The sequence below is a fragment of the Scyliorhinus torazame genome, chromosome 7 (assembly GCF_047496885.1).
Source record: "Scyliorhinus torazame isolate Kashiwa2021f chromosome 7, sScyTor2.1, whole genome shotgun sequence".
NCBI lineage: Eukaryota > Metazoa > Chordata > Chondrichthyes > Carcharhiniformes > Scyliorhinidae > Scyliorhinus > Scyliorhinus torazame.
The window spans coordinates 304,263,992-304,285,293 of record NC_092713.1 but is presented as its reverse complement, the minus strand read 5'-3'; the positions used below and the strand labels follow the sequence as shown (position 1 = coordinate 304,285,293).

General features: G+C 50.0%; 1 protein-coding gene across 2 annotated transcripts in view; it reads right to left on the bottom strand.

Annotated features, from left to right (window-relative positions):
• LOC140427143 (TBC1 domain family member 9B-like) overlaps window positions 1-21,302 on the bottom strand; it is a 95,764-nt gene that overhangs the window by 15,562 nt on the left and 58,900 nt on the right. Inside the window, exons 13-19 of one of the 2 annotated variants that reach the window (XM_072512687.1) lie at window positions 20,955-21,084; window positions 20,028-20,126; window positions 11,194-11,262; window positions 9,121-9,361; window positions 6,570-6,635; window positions 5,073-5,150; window positions 4,102-4,152 (exon numbers count right to left, since the gene is read on the bottom strand). In XM_072512687.1, coding sequence (XP_072368788.1) covers window positions 4,102-4,152; window positions 5,073-5,150; window positions 6,570-6,635; window positions 9,121-9,361; window positions 11,194-11,262; window positions 20,028-20,126; window positions 20,955-21,084 — 734 coding nt within the window. The remainder of the gene's footprint in view (window positions 1-4,101; window positions 4,153-5,072; window positions 5,151-6,569; window positions 6,636-9,120; window positions 9,362-11,193; window positions 11,263-20,027; window positions 20,127-20,954; window positions 21,085-21,302) is intronic. The other variant, XM_072512688.1, reaches the window with a different exon arrangement.

The window sequence follows — 21,302 nt, the reverse complement described above, 5'->3', positions numbered from 1 at the left end:
CTGGTGTATCCAGGGCATTGGGCTGGTGTATCAAGGGCATTGGGCTGGTGTATCCAGGGCATTGGGCTGGTGTATCCAGGGCATTGGGCTGGTGTATCCAGGGCATTGGGCTGGTGTGGCCAGGGCATTGGGCTGGTGTATCCAGGGCTTTGGGCTGGTGTATCAAGGGCATTGGGCTGGTGTATCCAGGACAATGGGCTGGTGTATCCAGGGCATTGGGCTGGTGTATCCAGGGCTTTGGGCTGGTGTATCCAGGGCATTGGGCTGGTGTGGCCAGGGCATTGGGCTGGTGTATCCAGGACAATGGGCTGGTGTATCCAGGGCATTGGGCTGGTGTATCCAGGGCTTTGGGCTGGTGTGGCCAGGGCATTGGGCTGGTGTGGCCAGGGCATTGGGCTGGTGTATCCAGGGCATTGGGCTGGTGTATCCAGGGCATTGGGCTGGTGTATCCACGGCATTGGGCTGGTGTATCCAGGGCATTGGGCTGGTGTATCCAGGGCATTGGGCTGGTGTGACCAGGGCATTGGGCTGCTGTATCCAGGGCATTGGGCTGGTGTGGTCAGGGCATTGGGCTGGTGAATCCAGGGCATTGGGCTGGTGTATCCAGGGCATTGGGCTGGTGTATCCAGGGCATTGGGCTGGTGTATCCAGGGCATTGGGATGGTGTGGCCAGGGCATTGGGCTGGTGTATCCAGGGCATTGGGCTGGTGTATCCAGGGCATTAGCCTGGTGTGGCCAGGGCATTGGGCTGGTGTATCCAGGGCATTGGGCTGGTATATCCAGGGCATTGGGCTGGTATATCCAGGGCATTGGGCTGGTGTGGCCAGGGCATTGGGCTGGTGTATCCAGGGCAGGGCATTGGGCTGGTGTATCCAGGGCATTAGCCTGGTGTGGCAAGGGCATAGGGCTGGTGTATCCAGGGCATTGGGCTGGTGTATCCAGGGCATTGGGCTGGTATATCCAGGGCATTTTGCTGGTGTGGCCAGGGCATTGGGCTGGTGTATCCAGGGCATTGGGCTGGTGTATCCAGGGCATTGGGCTGGTGTGGCCAGGGCATTGGGCTGATGTATCCAGGGCATAGGGCTGGTGGATCCAGGGCATTGGGCTGGTGTATCCAGGGCAGTGGGCTGGTGTGTCCAGGGCATTGGGCTGATGTGGCCAGGGCATTGGGCTGGTGTATCCAGGGCATTGGGCTGGTGTATCCAGGGCATTGGGCTGATGTATCCAGGGCATAGGGCTGGTGGATCCAGGGCATTGGGCTGGTGTATCCAGGGCATTGGGCTGGTGTGGCCAGGGCATTGGGCTGATGTATCCAGGGCATTGGGCTGGTGTATCCAGGGCATTGGGCTGGTGTATCCAGGGCATTGGGCTGGTATATCCAGGGCATTGGGCTGGTGTGGCCAGGGCATTGGGCTGGTGTATCCAGGGCACTGGGCTGGTGTATCCAGGGCACTGGGCTGGTATTTCCAGGGCATTGGGCTGGTGTATCCAGGGCATTGGGCTGGTGTATCCAGGGCATTGGGCTGGTGTAGCCAGGGCATTAGGCTGGCGTGGCCAGGGCATTGGGCTGGTATATCCAGGGCATTGGGCTGGTGTATCCAGTGCATTGGGCTGGTGTATGCAGGGCATTGGGCTGGTGTATCCAGGGCATTAGGCTGGCGTGGCCAGGGCATTGGGCTAGTATATCCAGGGCATTGGGTTAGTGTATCCAGGTCATTGGGCTGGTGTGGCCAGGGCATTGGGCTGGTGTATCCAGGGCATTGGGCTGGTGTATCCAGGGCATTGGGCTGGTGTATCCAGGGCATTGGGCTGGTGTATCCAGGGCATTGGGCTGGTGTGTCCAGGGCATTGGGCTGATGTATCCAGGGCATTGGGCTGGTGAATCCACGGCATTGGGCTGGTGTATCCAGGGCATTGGGCTGGTGTATCCAGGGCATTGGGCTGGTGTGTCCAGGGCATTGGGCTGGTGTGTCCAGGGCATTGGGCTGGTGTATCCAGGGCATTGGGCTGGTGTGTCCAGGGCATTGGGCTGGTGAATCCACGGCATTGGGCTGGTGAATCCAGGGCATTGGGCTGGTGTATCCAGGGCATTGGGCTGATGTATCCAGGGCATTGGGCTGGTGAATCCACGGCATTGGGCTGGTGTATCCAGGGCATTGGGCTGGTGTATCCAGGGCATTGGGCTGGTGTGTCCAGGGCATTGGGCTGGTGTATCCAGGGCATTGGGCTGGTGTGTCCAGGGCATTGGGCTGGTGAATCCACAGCATTGGGCTGGTGAATCCAGGGCATTGGGCTGGTGTATCCAGGGCATTGGGCTGATGTATCCAGGGCATTGGGCTGGTGAATCCACGGCATTGGGCTGGTGTGTCCAGGGCAGTGGGCTGGTGTGTCCAGGGCATTGGGCTGGTGAATCCACAGCATTGGGCTGGTGTGTCCAGGGCATTGGGCTGGTGTGTCCAGGGCAGTGGGCTGGTGAATCCAGGGCATTGGGCTGGTGTGTCCAGGGCATTGGGCTGGTGTATCCAGGGCATTGGGCTGGTGTACCCGGGGCATAGGGCTGGTGGATCCAGGGCATTGGGCTGGTGTATCCAGGGCATTGGGCTGGTGTGTCCAGGGCATTGGGCTGGTGTATCCAGGGCATTGGGCTGGTGTACCCGGGGCATAGGGCTGGTGGATCCAGGGCATTGGGCTGGTGTGTCCAGGGCATTGGGCTGGTGTATCCAGGGCATTGGGCTGGTGTACCCGGGGCATTGGGCTGGTGTGTCCAGGGCATTGGGCTGGTGTACCCGGGGCATTGGGCTGGTGTACCCGGGGCAGTGGGCTGGTGTATCCAGGGCATTGGGCTGGTGTGTCCAGGGCATTGGGCTGGTGTACCCGGGGCATTGGGCTGGTGTACCCGGGGCATTGGGCTGGTGTACCCGGGGCAGTGGGCTGGTGTATCCAGGGCATTGGGCTGGTGTATCCAGGGCATTGGGCTGGTGTATCCAGGGCAGTGGGCTGGTGTACCCGGGGCATTGGGCTTGTGGATCCGTTGCATTGGGCTTGTGGATCCAGGGCATTGGGCTGGTGTATCCAGTGTCTTTTGTTTGCACTTTTAGGTTGCACCCTCCACACCATTTTCACTGTCTTCGCTCTGTCTACATCCCTCGATCAATTCCTGGTCACCAATTTAAACTAGCTTCCAAATTCTCCTGGTGCATAAATCTTTCCATGGTCTCACTTTCTCTTTCCCTCTTTAACCTCTTCCAACTGTACAATTCTCCGTGATCTCTACACTCCTTCTACTCTGGCCTTTTTCGCAGCCTCCATATCTTTGGTCCACGATTAGCAATCCTGCCATCAGCCATCTAGACCCCAAACCTGGAACTCCTTCCCTGAACCTCTCTGTCTCTCTACGTTCATGTCTCTTGGATATGAGCAGGCACGATCAACACTTCTTTGCACGACCCGAAGGTATAATTCAACCCTTAGAGCCCTGGCATCATTTGGTGAATATTCTGGGGTCAACGTAGCATTCCTGAGATGCAGTGCCCACAGTTGGGTACAGGACTCCAAATGGTGTCTGACTAAAGCTCTTCTACAACGGAAGCATCACTTCTTCAATCTTGTATTCCAGCCCCAAAGAGATAAAGGCCAAAATTCCATGAGCATTTATATTTATTTTGCACCTGTTCACTAGCTGTTCGTGCTCTGTATACACAAGCACACAAATTTCTTTGGTCCTCTGCAGCTACTGCCAAGATTTCTCGCTCAGCCAAAACAGATTCAGCTGCCCATTTCTCTCACTGCTGTCTATGGCGTCGTGCTGTGTGAAAATTGGCTGCCATATTTGCCTTGATTACAACAGTCACAAGTAATTGATTGGTTGTGAAGCACTGTGGACATCCTGGGGATGCGAAAGGCGCCGTATAAATGCAAATCCTCCAACAAAGGCATTTCAACGAATTAAAACTCGGCAAGCTTTCACTGTCCGACTCGCGAAGCAAACCCAATGGAACATTCCAACTGGAAATTAAATCTACAAATTGGCGGGGATAAAAAAAGATGGGAGATTGGAAAGCAATAATGCAGGAAAGAAGCAAGATCCTTCCGTTCACAAACCTGAAGCCCCATAGCCAAGGAGGAAATCCATGTCTGACAGGAGGTATGTTGCTACATTGTGAAAAGAGGAAAAGAGACTGGAGGTGAGCCGGTGGATTCAAGAGGCAGGCAGTTATAAGGTCAACTGATAAAGGGGGACAGAGTTAAGAATCTTCACACCACTCTTCATAAAACAGCCACCGCACTCCCACACATCATTGACAATTGCACAGGCAACAGAAAGTTGAAAGAGAGCTGATCTTTTTGAGGTATCCACCCTTCTTCAGAACCCCATTTCAGAGTGCAAACCTGTCTTTCCTCTGGCAAGCCTGTTGTGCATTTGCTGTTTTTGGTTCAGGTTTAGAGAGGACATAGTGAATCTGGGTAAACAGAGTTTAAAGAACAGATTAGCCACGATTTGACTGAATGGTGGAATAAGTTGGTTGAATTGCCTCCTTTTCCTGCCCCAATGGTTCCACCACTAGGCTTGGAATTACATCTCAGAACACAGCTGAAACTAAGGACAGAATCTGTTGGGAGTTAAAAGTGGATATCGTATGAGAATTTCATACGCACTGCATTATACTTAGCCCCAAGCAGACCCTGTATCACTGCACTGTTCCTTTTCTAAACAGCTACAGTCTTGCACCGTTACTGGAATATCCCACTTTTGGACATAATGTAGCCCAGGATTGTTCGCACAGAGGGGTATTATAATCTGGGATGCACCATCTGAAAAGGGGGTGGAATCAGATTTGATAGGAATGTTCAAAAGGCAACTGCGCGCGTGCTTGAAGAGGACTAATTTGTTGGGACATGGGGGAAAAGTTGGGGATGTGGGAACAGCTCGTCCAGAGAGCAGGCACAGGCGCTCGGTGCCGAATGATTCTATGATTGTAACCGCTTGCTTGTGCAAACTGCCAGATAATCTCTCAGGGAGTAACGGTAGAAATAGTGAAAAGTGTAACATAGAAAGGACTTTACAGGCATACCATGTGTCACATCAGCTAAGGGATCTTCAACAAAGTACTGAGCCGCTTCGAGTGCTGATTCTTCCTCTGACCAAAGAGCTGTAAAAGAAACAGGAGCTGTGAAACTGGGTTGCAAATCAGGACAGTGACCACGCACTGGAGATAGTCGTTCAGCAAAGAGTTGTATCGCATAGCTCCTGGGAATTAAAAACTATATAAACATTGACCATGTAATTGTTTTGTTACCTGTGTGGTAGGTAACATGTGCTACTCAATCCTTGGTTAATGATGAGGTCTTCTGAATCTCGATGAAGAAGACTCGAACTCGTCAACAAAAGGTTTATTGAGTAACTATAACAATAATTGCATGAGTTCTTTACTTTAACTTTGATACTAGTGATAAGATCTAACTACAGTAACTATACGTAACTCCACTAGCCATCTGAACTAGTCTGCTATTGTCCTGGTCACAGTGCACCCCCGAGAGAGAGAGAGACCCAATGTGGTTGCCTTTTATACCCCTGTTGGTCCGGCCCTCTAGTGATCATGTGGTGCTACTGATTACACATTAACCCCTTGTGTACATGCACATACAGAGATCACTACAGTGATTAATGTGAAGAATTTTGAAAGCTCCTTCCCCAGTTGCCATGAAGGCATTAAGCGGCAACCATGTAGGGTGCGTGGGGGAATCCGGCTCCACTTCCTGAAGACCATTACAGAAGTAGTGGGGTTTTTCAACAATGATCTGGTTCAGCATCCCCCCTCTACCCCCCTGTCACCGCTCCCCCCCCCCCTCCACCCAATTTATCAAATTCAATTTCACAATCCGCCAAGGACTGTGAGCTGCTAGTACTGAACCACATTAGGAAGACTACAATGGCCAGTCCTTTCTCATCTTAGCCGAGAGGCAGATGTAACTCACTCAGGGGTTTTGGAGCGAAAGTGTTTCGCTCAGCGCTGCCTTTCCTGATCACTATTCCACCATTCCTGCTGGGAACCGACAAGACCAGGCTCAATAGTGGTGCCTTCCACGGTCAAATATCTGTCTGATATTCATTACTCAGGGTTACATAAGAAAAATAAGAATGAAGCGATGCAGTAGGATCCATCATATGCCTCTGGAGCTGAACGCAAGCATCCATCAGTACATTCCAGAGAGGAACCAAAAACTGGGGAAATATTGCCTTGGGGTATGGAATGCAATGTGAAAGAGGAAGGGTGAATACAGAAGATTTGTGCGTAAGCTTTTAAAAATAAATTTAGAGAACCCAATTCTTTGTTTTTCCAATTATGGGGCAATTTGGCATGGCCAATTCACCTACCCTGCACATCTTTTCTGGGTTGTGGTGGCGAGACCCACACAGACACAGGGGAGAATGTGCAAACTCCACACGGACAGTGACCCAGGGCCGGGATCGAACCCGGGTCCTCAGCGCCGTGAAGCAGCAGTGCTAACCACTGCGCCACTGTGCTGCCCCTCGTGAATGAGTAAAAGTTAACTGATCTTGAGCTTACCTGGTGGCAGGTGCAGTTTGTACAACAGTTTCAGCTTCTCGATGTGATCCCCGTGGTACATTCCACCTGGCAAATCAAACCAAATAACACAGTCAACTCCAGATACTCAAACACAAAATCTCGGCTGAGAATCTGGCGCAGGACTGAACGAGTGCCGCAATGTCAGTGTGCCATCTTTTCGATCAGACGTTCTGTCTCAGGTGGGTGACAAGAAAATAAATCAAATGGCCACTAGATTGAAGAGGAGCAGGTGGCAGAAAAATATAAAAAGTGGTCATTGGAGCAGATACTATAAAATTCGACGATAATCCAGCCGGTCCGTATACCGACCACGGAAGCATTTTCTAGCTAAAACATGCAAGTTTTTTTAAAGAAGGAATCTTTATTGTCACAAGTGGGCTATATTAACACTGCAATGAAGTTACTGTGAAAACCCCCTAGACGCCACATTCCGGGCCTGTTCGGGTACAGTGAGGGAGAATTCAGAATGTCCAATTCACCTAATAAGCACGCCTTTTGGGACTTGTGGGAGGAAACCGGAGCACCCGGAGGAAACCCACGCAGACACGGGGAGAACGTGCAGACTCCACACAGACAGTGACCCAAGCCGGGAATCAAACCTGGGACCCCGGCGCCGTGAAGCAACAGTGCTAACCACCGTGCCGCCCAGTGCAATTGCCACTGACAGGTCTCTGTTTAATTAGTAAACGCTTAATAAAGCCATGCCATCTGATATTCAACAGCCAAGAACCTTATTGAGTTGAAGAGCAAATTGAAAGATAGATGGGGTGCATTTCTATAGCGCCTTTCCAGAGGTCAAAACATCCCAAAGCAATATAGAAGTGCCGTCATTGTTGTAATGTAAGCCAGTTTGTAAACTGCAAGCTCATACAAACAGTGATAATTGGTGAACTGAAGTCCTTCATCCATGGTATCATCCTGGTAAACATCCTCTCGGTTCTCTACAGAACTTTAATTAACATCTCTCCTCAAGTGTGGGGTCTCAAATTGTACGCAATACTCTGGATGAGTAACCCTAACCAGGGCTTTGTAAAAATTTAACACCATTTCTACCACCATCTCGAGGTGGAACAAGGGGGTGAGCAATAAATGCTGATCGTGCTCGTGACACCCACACCCCCAAATAAGAAAGCAAATCTTGTTCACGTCAGTGCAGAGCCTTAAAATGGGCAGACAGAGAAGAGTCTGGTTCAGGCTGGTTTTGAGCAGATATCTCAGAAGGGGAAGCAGTAAAAATGTTTCAGACACTGGAAAACTCTATAAATATCAGCTGATTATTGTATTGATTTCTTATAATCTATTTATAGATAAGGAGATAGGAGTTGGCGCTTGTCTGCGTCTCTCCTCTGACAGGTTCAGCGACATCTCCATTTTAAAAGTCTCATCCTTGTTTGCTAATTCCCATGGCCTTGTTCCTTTATCCGGAATCTCCGCCAGTCTTACAACCGACCAGAATAATTTGTTTCAGAGACATTGGTTGAGGGACAAATGTCGACCAAGCCACCAGAGAGAATTCCCCTGCTCATTTTCAAATAGAGCTGTGAGATCTTTTATTATAGATTAGACACAGCCTCTATTTAAAGTATCACTTCAAAGGCAGCACCCCCTCAATGTCGGCACTGGGAGTCTCAGCCTTGATTACGGACTGAAATCCCTGGAGTGGGACTCAAACCCATATATCTCGGACTCAAAGGGGATACTGCTACCCCGAGCATCAGCTGACACTCAAATAAGAAGATAAACATTTATTCCTTCCTAAACAGGTTGACTGCATCAGGGTCTCCCTCTGTGTCAAAGTAAAATAACTACCATCAAGCTCATGGGAACATAAGAAGTAGGCTTGGCCAGACAGCAAGCCTGCTTTGGAATTTAACACAAACATAGCTAAGCTTCCACTTCAAACCCCACTTTCTTCCTTATCCTCCTATCCACTGATCTCTCAAGTGGGGCGACACGGTAGCACAGTGGTTCGGGACCGGCTCGGGTCACTGTCTGTATGGAGTCTGCACGATCTCCCAGTGTCTGCGTGGGTTTCCTCCGGATGCTCCCGTTTCTTCCCACAGTCCAAAGATGTGTAGGTTAGGTGGATTGGCCACGCTAAATTGTCCCTTAATGTCCAAAAGTTAGGGGGCGTTACAGGGTTACGGGGATAGGGTGGAGGTGTGGGTTTCAGTAGGGTGTTCTTTCCAAGGGCCGGTGCAGACTGGATGGGCCTCATGGCCTCATTCAACACTGTAAATTCTATGATTCTGTGAAAGATCTCTCAATCTCTATCCTAAATCGACTCATCAACAAAGCATCAGCCGCTCTCCGGGGTACAGAATTCCAAAGACCTCCCAACCCCCTGGGAAAAGAGATTTCTCATCTCAGCCCTGAATAGTCAACTCCTTGTCTGGAGACTGTGAGCTCCTCGTTTGAGACCAGCACACAGTGAAGAGTCTCTTGGTGAGTAATTGGGAAGTGGCTTGTGATCTCTGTGGGACAGTTCTCTAAGGAACCTTCAGGAGAGGAGTGGAAAGTGAACACATACTCAGCCCAGTGACAAATTCCTTGAAGCTGATGAGCGAGTCTTTGTTTTTGTCCAAAAGGCGAAACATGCGCCCAGCGAGGACCTGAGAATGCAATCCACAAGTCCACGGTGAGAGAGCCAGAAAGAGCTCCCTGAACTGCTCGGAGTCGATGCGATACTGCTCCAGGTACGGCTGGCTCAGGTCGTGTCTCTCTGCTGCACTGCTGCTTCCACCCCAGTAACAACTCATCAAGTGCTTGGCCTGAGAGGGAAAGAAAATACCCCGGATATAACAACCTTCATTTACGTAGCAGCTTTAACACAGCAAAAGATCCCAAGGTGCATGACAGGAGCGTTACATTAGCAGAGGGATTGAATTTAAGAGCCGTGAGGTGATGATGCAGCTGTACAAAACCTTGGTCAGGCCACATTTGGAGTACTGTGTACAGTTCTGGTCGCCTCATTTTAGGAAGGATGTGGAAGCTTTGGAAGAGGTGCAAAGGCGATTTACCAGGATGTTTCCTGGAATGGAGAATACGTCTTACGAGGAAAGACTGAGAGTGCTAGGCCTTTTCTCATTAGAACGGAGAAGGATGAGGGGCGATTTGATAGAGGTTTATAAGATGATCAGGGGAATAGATAGAGTAGACAGTCAGAGACTTTTTCCCTGGGTGGAACAAACCATTACAAGGGGACATAAATTTAAGATGAATGGTGGAAGATATAGGGGGGATGTCAGAGGTAGGTTCTTTACCCAGAGAGTAGTGGGGGCATGGAATGCACTGCCTGTGGAAGTAGTTGATTCGGAAACATTAGGGACCTTCAAGCGACTATTGGATAGGTACATGGATTACGGTAGAATGATGGGGCGTAGATTAATTTGTTCTTAATCTACGACAAATGTTCGGCACAACATCGTGGGCCGAAGGGCCTGTTCTGTGCTGTATTTTTCTATGTTCTATGTTGCCCAACAACAAAATCCACACTCGGGTCACATAAAAGGACATTAGGGCGAATAATTAAAAAATGTATCCTGCTGCAGCCACTGGCTTCCAAAACAAATAACGCTCCGATTGAAAAATTCTTATCCTCCTTTTCAAATCATTCCATGCTGTCTATCCTGTAACCTCTATCATCTCCTCCTCTTGAGCATTCCCGATATTAATTATTCCATCAATTGACCGGAAACTCTGGAATTCCTTCCCTGCATCTCTCCGCTCCCCTTTCCGACTCTCCTCCTTTAAGACATTGTTTAAACCCCACCTTTACCAGGTTTTTAGTGATCTGGTTTAATGTGGCTCAGTTTACCATCGTGCGCCTGTGAAATTTGATTACATTAATGGCATGATATGAATACAGGCTAGTGTTGGAAAATCATACAAACTTAAGAGCACAGGGGGGGGGGGGGGGGGGGGTAGTTTGGCCCATCATTCCTGTCCTAGCTCTTTTAAAGAGCAGTCATGCTCTTTGTCTAAAACCCTCCAAGTTCCTCATCCTCAGCCACCTGCCCAACTCCCGTTTGAAATTATTTAAGGAATCAGCTTCCACTCCATTTTTCAGGTAGAATGTTCCAGATCCCAATAACTCTGAATAAAAAGATTTCTCCTAATCTCTCCTCTAGATCTTTGGCACTGATTTAGAATCGATGGTCTCGGGGCGTTAACCCATTCAGCAGAGTGTGTGTTTTTAATCTCCATTTGCGCCGTAGCATCATCCCGAAAATAAATATTGAACCAGGGTTTTAGGGACTCACCAAAACGAATGTAAACAAAATAACATTCCCTAGGATCTCTATGAGCTCACCTGTTATCCTTCTCCATTCCAAGTGTCACAATCCTATCCACTCCTTTTCCATCTCCACTTCTCATCCCTGTGAGCATCCTGGTACACCCCCCCACCCTCCCCACCCCCCCGCCCCCAGCAATCCCCACGCTCGCTCCCCCACCCCAACCCCTTTACTGTTTCTAAGGTTTCACATATTTCCAAAGTGTGGTGACCAAAACTGCCCACCATACTCCAGCTGAGGCCTAACCAGTATTCTATAATGAGTGGTTTAATGAGTGGTTTGATTCATTGCGGTACATATCCACTGACCTTGAAGAGTAAATAGAGTTCCTCCAGCTCCTCAATAGTGAAAGCGGTCTCTGTCAGGATAGCGCGCACCTGGAAACAAACACAATCAGCAGAATTGGTCAATGACGGCGAGAAACAGCAAGTTCTTGTTGTAACTCATTAATCTCACTCAGAGGAGGCGCTGTGCGCAATACAAATGCAGGATGTTAATTATATACAGTGGGCATTAACTTGGGGATTCACTTGTGCCCCTGTTTCTGTTACATTGCCCCTTTCAAATAGGGCCCTTAATTTTTTATGGGCTTACAAAAGAAGTATAAAAAGACACAGTAGAAGGGACACTTGCAACCGTCTGGTTGCATCAAAAGAGATATGAATGGGCACAGGCTGAACCTGTGATTGCTGGGTTAGGAGGTGTCTGTGTGTCAATCTGCAACTCAGTAAATAAAAATTAATGAAAGCGTGCAAGGATTAGGCTTCAGATCCAACCTTCCCCAATAGCTTGCTGGAACATAGCACAGAAGCTGCAATTCAGATAGGAGAGGGCAGCACAGAAAATGTATCGAACCAAAGTTAAGCTATTAAGGGTCAGCTACAGACACATCGCCGTGGGAGTCAGAGGTCGTTGATTTAAGTCTTGTCTTCAGAGATTTGAGCACAAAATCTAGGCCGACACTCCCATGCAGTACCGAGGGAGTGCTGCACTGACAGAGGCGCCATCTTTTGGATAGGACATTATACTGAGGCTTGTCTGCCCTTTCAGCTGGTCCACATTTTAGAGAGAAGAGCATATATTTATCACTCAACTGACATCACTAAAAAAAAGATGATGCAGTCATCATCACACTGCTGGTTATAGGAGCTTGCTGCGTGTTAATCAGATATTGTGCTTCCTAATTTGCAACAGTGACTCCACTTCAAAAGCTTTGTAAAGTACTTTGGGACATATGAGATTATGAAAGGTGCCTGAAAAATGCAATGTTCATTACTTCTTTCCTCCTTGGTAGCTTTTAGCACCTCAAAGTTAAAATAAGGCTTTAATAACCGGCTTGTTCCATTTCTTTTTTTTAATTAAATATTTTATTGAAAATTTTTGGTCAACCAACACAGTACATTGTGCATCCTTTACACAATATTATAACAACACAAATAACAATGACCTATTTTATAAACAAAAAATGAATAAATAATAAATAACAAAAATGAAAACTAGCCCTAATTGGCAACTGCCTTGTCACAAGTAACACTCTCCAAAAATATAATTTAACAGTCCAATATATAATTATCTGTAGCAACGACCTATACATACTATACAGTATATATTAACAACTCTGAGAGTCCTTCTGGTTCCTCCTCCCCCCCCCCCCCCGCGCCCCCCCCCCCCCCCCCCCCCCTCCCCACCGATCCTGGGCTGCTGCTGCTGCCTTCTTTTTCCCATTCCGTCTATCTTTCTGCGAGGTATTCGACGAACGGTTGCCACCGCCTGGTGAACCCTTGAGCCGACCCCCTTAGGACGAACTTAATCCGCTCTAGCTTTATAAACCCCGCCATGTCATTTATCCAGGTCTCCACCCCCGGGGGCTTGGCTTCTTTCCACATTAGCAATATCCTGCGCCGGGCTACTAGGGACGCAAAGGCCAAAACATCGGCCTCTCTCGCCTCCTGCACTCCCGGCTCTTGTGCAACCCCAAATATAGCCAACCCCCAGCTTGGTTCGACCCGGACTCCTACTACTTTTGAAAGCACCTTTGTCACCCCCATCCAAAACCCCTGTAGTGCCGGGCATGACCAAAACATATGGGTATGGTTCGCTGGGCTTCTCGAGCACCTCGCACACCTATCCTCCACCCCAAAAAATTTACTGAGCCGTGCTCCAGTCATATGTGTCCTGTGTAATACCTTAAACTGAATCAGGCTTAGCCTGGCACACGAGGATGACGAGTTTACCCTGCTTAGGGCATCTGCCCACAGCCCCTCCTCGATCTCCTCCCCCAGCTCTTCTTCCCATTTCCCTTTTAGTTCATCTACCATAGTCTCCCCTTCGTCCCTCATTTCCCTATATATATCTGACACCTTACCATCCCCCACCCATGTCTTTGAGATCACTCTGTCCTGCACCTTTTGTGTCGGGAGCTGCGGGAATTCCCTCACCTGTTGCCTCGCAAAAGCCCTCAGTTGCATATACCTGAATGCATTCCCTTGGGGCAACCCATATTTCTCGGTCAGCGCTCCCAGACTCGCGAACTTCCCATCCACAAACAGATCTTTCAGTTGCGTTATTCCTGCTCTTTGCCACATTCCATATCCCCCATCCATTCCCCCCGGGGCAAACCTATGGTTGTTTCTTATCGGGGACCCCCCCAAGGCTCCAGTCTTTCCCCTATGCCGTCTCCACTGTCCCCAAATCTTCAGTGTAGCCACCACCACCGGGCTTGTGGTGTAGTTCCTCGGTGAGAACGGCAATGGGGCTGTCACCATAGCCTGTAGGCTAGTCCCCCTACAGGACGCCCTCTCTAATCTCTTCCACGCCGCTCCCTCCTCCTCTCCTATCCACTTACTCACCATTGAAATATTAGCGGCCCAATAATACTCACTTAGGCTCGGTAGTGCCAGCCCCCCCCTATCCCTGCTACGCTGTAAGAATCCCTTCCTCACTCTCGGGGTCTTCCCGGCCCACACAAAACCCATGATGCTCTTTTCAATCCTTTTAAAAAAAGCCTTCGTGATCACCACCGGGAGGCACTGAAACACAAAGAGGAATCTCGGGAGGACCACCATCTTAACTGCCTGCACCCTCCCTGCCATTGACAGGGATACCATATCCCATCTCTTGAAATCCTCCTCCATCTGTTCCACCAACCGCGTTAAATTTAACCTATGCAATGTGCCCCAATTCTTAGCTATCTGGATCCCCAGGTAATGAAAGTCCCTTGTTACCTTCCTCAACGGTAGGTCCTCTATTTCTCTACTCTGCTCCCCTGGATGCACCACAAACAACTCACTTTTCCCCATGTTCAATTTATACCCTGAAAAATCCCCAAACTCCCCAAGTATCCGCATTATTTCTGGCATCCCCTCCGCCGGGTCCGCCACGTATAGTAGCAAATCGTCCGCATACAAAGATACCCGGTGCTCTTCTCCTCCCCTAAGTACTCCCCTCCACTTCTTGGAACCCCTCAACGCTATCGCCAGGGGCTCAATCGCCAGTGCAAACAATAATGGGGACAGAGGGCATCCCTGCCTTGTCCCGCTATGGAGCCGAAAATATGCAGATCCCCGTCCATTCGTGACCACGCTCGCCACTGGGGCCCTATACAACAGCTGCACCCATCTAACATACCCCTCTCCAAAACCAAATCTCCTCAACACCTCCCACAAATAATCCCACTCCACTCTATCAAATGCTTTCTCGGCATCCATCGCCACTACTATCTCCGTTTCTCCCTCTGGTGGGGCCATCATCATTACCCCTAACAACCTCCGTATATTCGTGTTCAGCTGTCTCCCCTTCACAAACCCAGTTTGGTCCTCGTGGACCACCCCCGGGACACATTCCTCTATTCTCATTGCCATTACCTTGGCCAGGACCTTGGCATCTACATTTAGGAGGGAAATAGGTCTATAGGACCCGCATTGTAGCGGGTCCTTTTCCTTCTTTAAGAGAAGCGATATCGTTGCTTCAGACATAGTCGGGGGCAGTTGTCCCCTTTCCTTTGCCTCATTAAAGGTCCTCGTCAGTACCGTGGCGAGCAAGTCCACATATTTTCTATAGAATTCGACTGGGAATCCATCCGGTCCCGGGGCCTTTCCCGCCTGCATGCTCCTAATTCCTTTCACCACTTCTTCTACCTCGATCTGTGCTCCCAGTCCCACCCTTTCCTGCTCTTCCACCTTGGGAAATTCCAGCCGATCCAAGAAGCCCATCATTCTCTCCCTCCCATCCGGGGGTTGAGCTTCATATAATTTTTTATAAAATGTCTTGAACACTCCATTCACTCTCTCCGCTCCCCGCTCCATCTCTCCTTCCTCATCCCTCACTCCCCCTATTTCCCTCGCTGCTCCCCTTTTCCTCAATTGGTGTGTCAGCAACCTGCTCGCCTTCTCCCCATATTCGTACTGTACACCCTGTGCCTTCCTCCATTGTGCCTCTGCAGTGCCTGTAGTCAGCAAGTCAAATTCTACATGTAGCCTTTGCCTTTCCCTGTACAGTCCCTCCTCCGGTGCTTCCGCATATTGTCTGTCCACCCTCAAAAGTTCTTGCAGCAACCGCTCCCGTTCCTTACTCTCCTGCTTCCCTTTATGTGCCCTTATTGATATCAGCTCCCCTCTAACCACCGCCTTCAACGCCTCCCAGACCACTCCCACCTGGACCTCCCCATTATCATTGAGTTCCAAGTACTTTTCAATGCACCCCCTCACCCTTAGACACCCCCCCTCATCTGCCATTAGTCCCATGTCCATTCTCCAGGGTGGGCGCCCTCCTGTTTCCTCCCCTATCTCCAAGTCCACCCAGTGTGGAGCGTGATCCGAAATGGCTATAGCCGTATACTCCGTTCCCCTCACCTTCGGGATCAATGCCCTACCCAGCACAAAAAAGTCTATTCGCGAGTAGACTTTATGGACATAGGAGAAAAACGAGAACTCCTTACTCCTAGGTCTGCTAAATCTCCACGGGTCTACACCTCCCATCTGCTCCATAAAATCTTTAAGTACCTTGGCTGCTGCCGGCCTCCTTCCAGTCCTGGACTTCGACCTATCCAGCCCTGGTTCCAACACCGTATTAAAATCTCCCCCCATTATCAGCTTTCCCATCTCTAGGTCCGGAATGCGTCCTAGCATCCGCCTCATAAAATTGGCATCATCCCAGTTCGGGGCATATACGTTTACCAAAACCACCGTCTCCCCCTGTAGTTTGCCACTCACCATCACGTATCTGCCCCCGTTATCCGCCACTATAGTCTTTGCCTCGAACATTACCCGCTTCCCCACTAATATAGCCACCCCCCTGTTTTTCGCATCTAGCCCCGAATGGAACACCTGCCCCACCCATCCTTTGCGTAGCCTAACCTGGTCTATCAGTTTCAGGTGCGTTTCCTGTAACATAACCACATCTGCCTTAAGTTTCTCAAGGTGTGCGAGTACCCGTGCCCTCTTTATCGGCCCGTTCAGCCCTCTCACGTTCCACGTGATCAGCCGAGTTGGGGGGCTTCCTACCCACCCCCCCCCCCCCCCCCCCCACCCCCCTTGTCGATTAGCCATCACCTTTTTCCAGCTCCTCACCCGGTTCCCAGGCAGCTGTATCTCCCCCAGGCGGTGCCCCCCCGCCCATCCTCTCCCATACCAGCTCCCCCCTCTCCCCAGCAGCAGCAACCCAGTAATTCCCCCCTCCCACCCCCCCCTCTAGATCCCCCGCTAGCGTAATTACTCCCCCCATGTTGCTCCCAGAAGTCAGCAAACTCTGGCTGACCTCGGCTTCCCCCCGTGACCTCGGCTCGCACCGTGCGACGCCCCCTCCTTCCTGCTTCTCTATTCCCGCCATGATTATCATAGCGCGGGAACCAAGCCCGCGCTTCTCCCTTGGCCCCGCCCCCAATGGCCAACGCCCCATCTCCTCCACCTCCCCTCCTCCCCCCATCACCACCTGTGGGAGAGAGAAAAGTTACCACATCGCAGGATTAATACATAAAACCCCTCTTTGCCCCCCACATTCGCCCCACCACTTTGTTCGAACGTTCTTTTTAATAACCCGCTCATTCCAGTTTTTCTTCCACAATAAAAGTCCACGCTTCATCCGCCGTCTCAAAGTAGTGGTGCCTCCCTCGATATGTGACCCACAGTCTTGCCGGTTGCAGCATTCCAAATTTTATCTTCTTTTTATGAAGCACCGCCTTGGCCCGATTAAAGCTCGCCCTCCTTCTCGCCACCTCCGCACTCCAGTCTTGATAAACGCGGATCACCGCGTTCTCCCATTTACTGCTCCGAGTTTTCTTCGCCCATCTAAGGACCATTTCTCTATCCTTAAAACGGAGGAATCTCACCACTATGGCTCTGGGAATTTCTCCTGCTCTCGGTCCTCGCGCCATCACTCGGTATGCTCCCTCCACCTCCAACAGACCCGCCGGGGCCTCCGCTCCCATTAACGAGTGCAGCATCGTGCTCACATATGCCCCGACGTCCGCTCCCTCCACACCTTCAGGAAGACCAAGAATCCTCAGGTTGTTCCTCCTTGCGTTGTTTTCCAGTGCCTCCAACCTTTCCACACATCGTTTCTGATGTGCCTCCTGCGTCTCCGTCTTCACCACCAGGCCCTGTATATCGTCCTCATTCTCGGCTGCCTTTGCCTTCACGACCCGAAGCTCCCGCTCCTGGGTCTTTTGTTCCTCCTTTAGCCCTTCGATCGCCTGTAGTATCGGGGCCAACAGCTCTTTCTTCATTTCCCTTTTGATCTCTTCCACACAGCATTTCAAGAACTCTTGTTGTTCAGGGCCCCATGTTAAACTGCCACCTTCCGACGCCATCTTGGTTTTTGCTTGCCTTCCTTGCCGCTGTTCTAAAGGATCCACTGCAATCTGGCCACTCTCTCCTCCTTTTTCCATCCGTATCCAGGGGGATTCCCTTCTGGTTTACCACACAGTGTTTTTAGCCATCAAAATTGCCGTTGGGGCTCCTATCAAGAGCCCAAAAGTCCGTTTCACAGGGAGCTGCCGAAACGTGCGACTCAGCTGGTCATCGCCGCACCCGGAAGCTCGCTTGTTCCATTTCTATGGATAGCAATTCTAATTTGAGAGACATTGGGTGGGATTTTCCATCCGGGGGGGCACCCGGATCGCGTTCCCCGATGACGGCGCTCCATGATTCTCCGGTCCCCGCAGCCGGGAATCACAGGGCGAGGAACACTTGTGGTCTCTACCAGCGTAGGCCTGGCGTGGTGGACTTCATGGTGGGCCAAGGGGGTAACACCCCCCCCCCCCCAAAGAGTTACCCCCCTTTGCCCACCATGAGGTCCACCATGCCAGGTCACATTGGTAGAGAACAACCGAGCCCAGCTGAGGCCACTTCCACCCCACAATGAACTGCCTAACCCCGGCCCCCAGACACCCCTGTAATACAGAGTTCCTGTAATAGGGGGAGCCCCACAGGGACCCTTGAACCTTGCATTAGGATCCCCTGCCTGAAGGGAACCCCCCTTCCACGGATACACGCTTGAGTGACTGGAATGCATTTATCTCTCTTTGATGCGGTCAATATTTGGGGTTTCACCACATAGGCCACTGAACCGTGAAGGGAGATGAATGAATCATAGCTGCAGATGGTTTGTTGTAGAAGCTGTCAATCACAGAACACTATGAAACGATTGCAGCTAATGGACCTGTGGGAACCAGACACAGGTCACAGCTGCTGTCTTCGAGGAATGGACAGTGGGCTTCAAGGTAAAGTGTTACAGCTGGAATTCTTCTCATTGCCCCTCTCTGGGCTGCTCTCTACCATCCAGACAAGGGTCTCTCTTCTGGGCGGGGCCTGTGAGGGGGCATTTAGGCAGGCGGTCCCTGGGGGAGGTCTCTCTGTTACAGGGGCATCTTGGGGTAGGGGGACACTCCCTATTGTAGGGGTCCCAGGGGAGTCTCCCGATTACAGGGGTCCCTGTGGGGTCTCTCGATTACAGGGGTCCCAATGGGGGGGTTCTTGTGCATTCATCTTTGAAGAAGGCAGGACATATTGAGGGTTCTGGTTAGGTCGCAACTAGGCCATCCAGTTCTGGTCACTTCACTTTAGGGAAGGATGTGAGGGCCTTCAGGGATCGCAGAAGAGATTTACCAGAATGGTTCCAGGGACGGGGATTACACCCACAAGGTTAGATTTGAGAATCTAATGGGGTTGTTCTTCTTGGATCAAAGAAGACTGAGGGAAGATTTGATGGAGGTGTACAAGATTAGGTTCCAGTTATGAAAAGGTAGGCAATGAAAAGCTGTTCCAAATAGCTGACGATATACGGACCAGAGAATACAAATTTACGGTTTTGGGCAAGAGATGTGCGGGCGTGTGATGAAGAACCTTTTTGTAAACACAGTGAGTGGTAATGACCTGGAACTTGGTGCCTACGAAGATTGTGGAAGCGTAGATGTTCAATGACTTCAAAAGGTGCTTGAGGGATGGAGCGGCAGAATGGGACTGACTGGATTGCTCTGCAAGAGACGTGATGGGTCGAATGGTCTCCATCTGTGGCATGATATTTCCACTCTAGGCCAGGCTGGAAGTACACCTTCCAGTAAACAAGCACAAAATCCAGTAATCTCCCCAAGTTGGACATTGATCTGTGTTGAGTTAGTGAGTGTCTCTAACCCTGGGGCAACAGTAAAGAGTTGTGAGGTAGGTACGGACAAATAAACAAACATAAAAAAATAATAATTCATTGGATGTGGACATCGCTGCCGGGCAGCATTTATTACCCATCTCTAATTGTCCCTGAACGGAGTGGCTTGCTCAGATTTTTCAGAGGGCATTTAAGATTCCTACCGCTCTGTCCTCATGTGTACTTCACACCCCCATGATCACAAAGAGCGCCGACAGTCCAAATGTGGAATCGGAAGAAAGCAGCCATTTGGCTGACAGAGGGAGCAATGGTGAAGTTGGAGATAGGTTGTTATGAGTGGGATTATATTTTTAATCACAACGTAGGGATTTTAACTGAATTGGTCCTCAATATCATGGCGATTAAATGTTGGTCTTGCCAGTAAAATCACACCACATGAGTGAATTATAGAAAATCTTCAATGCTTCAATGTCCTTTTTGTAACATAGATATCGTGTGATAGGCCAGTTGTCTTCCAAGGCTGCGGTGTAACAATTTCCCTTACCACACTCCGTTTGGCCGTGTCCTCCAACGTCTGTATGACCTTCAGTCTCTGCTTGAATCGCATCTGTTCAATCGCGTCAGCTCTGATCGACCCAAATTTCTACATATGGAAAGAACAAATAGGCTGCTGAGAGAGTTGAGCTCACCCAGTTATTCCACTGCCATAGCCCCGTCGCCACAACCTTTTCTCTCCTCTCCCAGGGACACTGCCACCAGCTGAAATGAGATTTACCAGACCAGCATCAGACACTTTGGGGTCTCCAACAAGGGGGCAATCTTCAAAGAAATTGAAGGTTCTGAAGTTCCTGGAGTTGGATTAACCAGAAGCAAGATTTCTGGCAATTTAACCCTCGGAATTTCAGGGCCAGAGATCCCTTGGAGACCCCTTGTTTGAAGCAGGACTTCCAGTGCGTTGGGCAGCAGCTGCAACATCCACCCCAACACACCTACAACAAGGCACAGGAAACTCCCACTAATTTCATGGGTCTGTGTGTTGGCAGATCAGTGAAGAAACTGTGGACTGAAGGAGAAGGGAGGCCAGGAGAAGGCAAGGGGGGAAAGAGGTATTCCCAGCCTCAAGTCAATTGACCCATCAAATTTTATTGCACGGTGGCGCAGTGGGTTAGCACAGCGGCCTCATGACGCCGAGGTCCCAGGTTCGATCCCGGCTCTGGGTCACTGTCCGTGTGGAGTTTGCACATTCTCCCCGTGTCTGCGTGGGTTTCGCCCCCACAACCCAAAGATGTGCAGGCTAGGTGGATTGGCCACGCTAAATTGCCCCTTAATTGGAAAAAATTAAATTATAAAAAAAAATAATAATTTTCTTGCAGAACAAATCAACACTTTCAAGAGAAAAAAAAAACCGGAACAGTCCTGAAGAAGTAACCAATTTAATTCAAGGAAAGGTTCTCCTTATAGAATTACTCACCTCGTATGATGACTTTATCAGTTCAAAGATGTCTATTTGTGGTGGAACATCATCGCCATTGGTGAGTAGAGCATGAAGGTGTGGGATTGGAGGTGATGTACTCTGCTTGTTGCAAACATTGTCCAGGTACCTGAATTAGGTAAAAAGTAAATTTATTTCACGAAGCAGTTATTTCACAGATACTGGAACCAACATGAAGGCCCTATTTTTGGAGCACATTTAATGCTCGTCCAGCACTTTGGGATGGAACAACTACCAAATTTGGGCCACTAGTGTTAGCATCAAGAAAATGAGTAAATCTCCCTCTACACTGTCCCCATCAAACACTTCCAGGATGGTACAGCACGG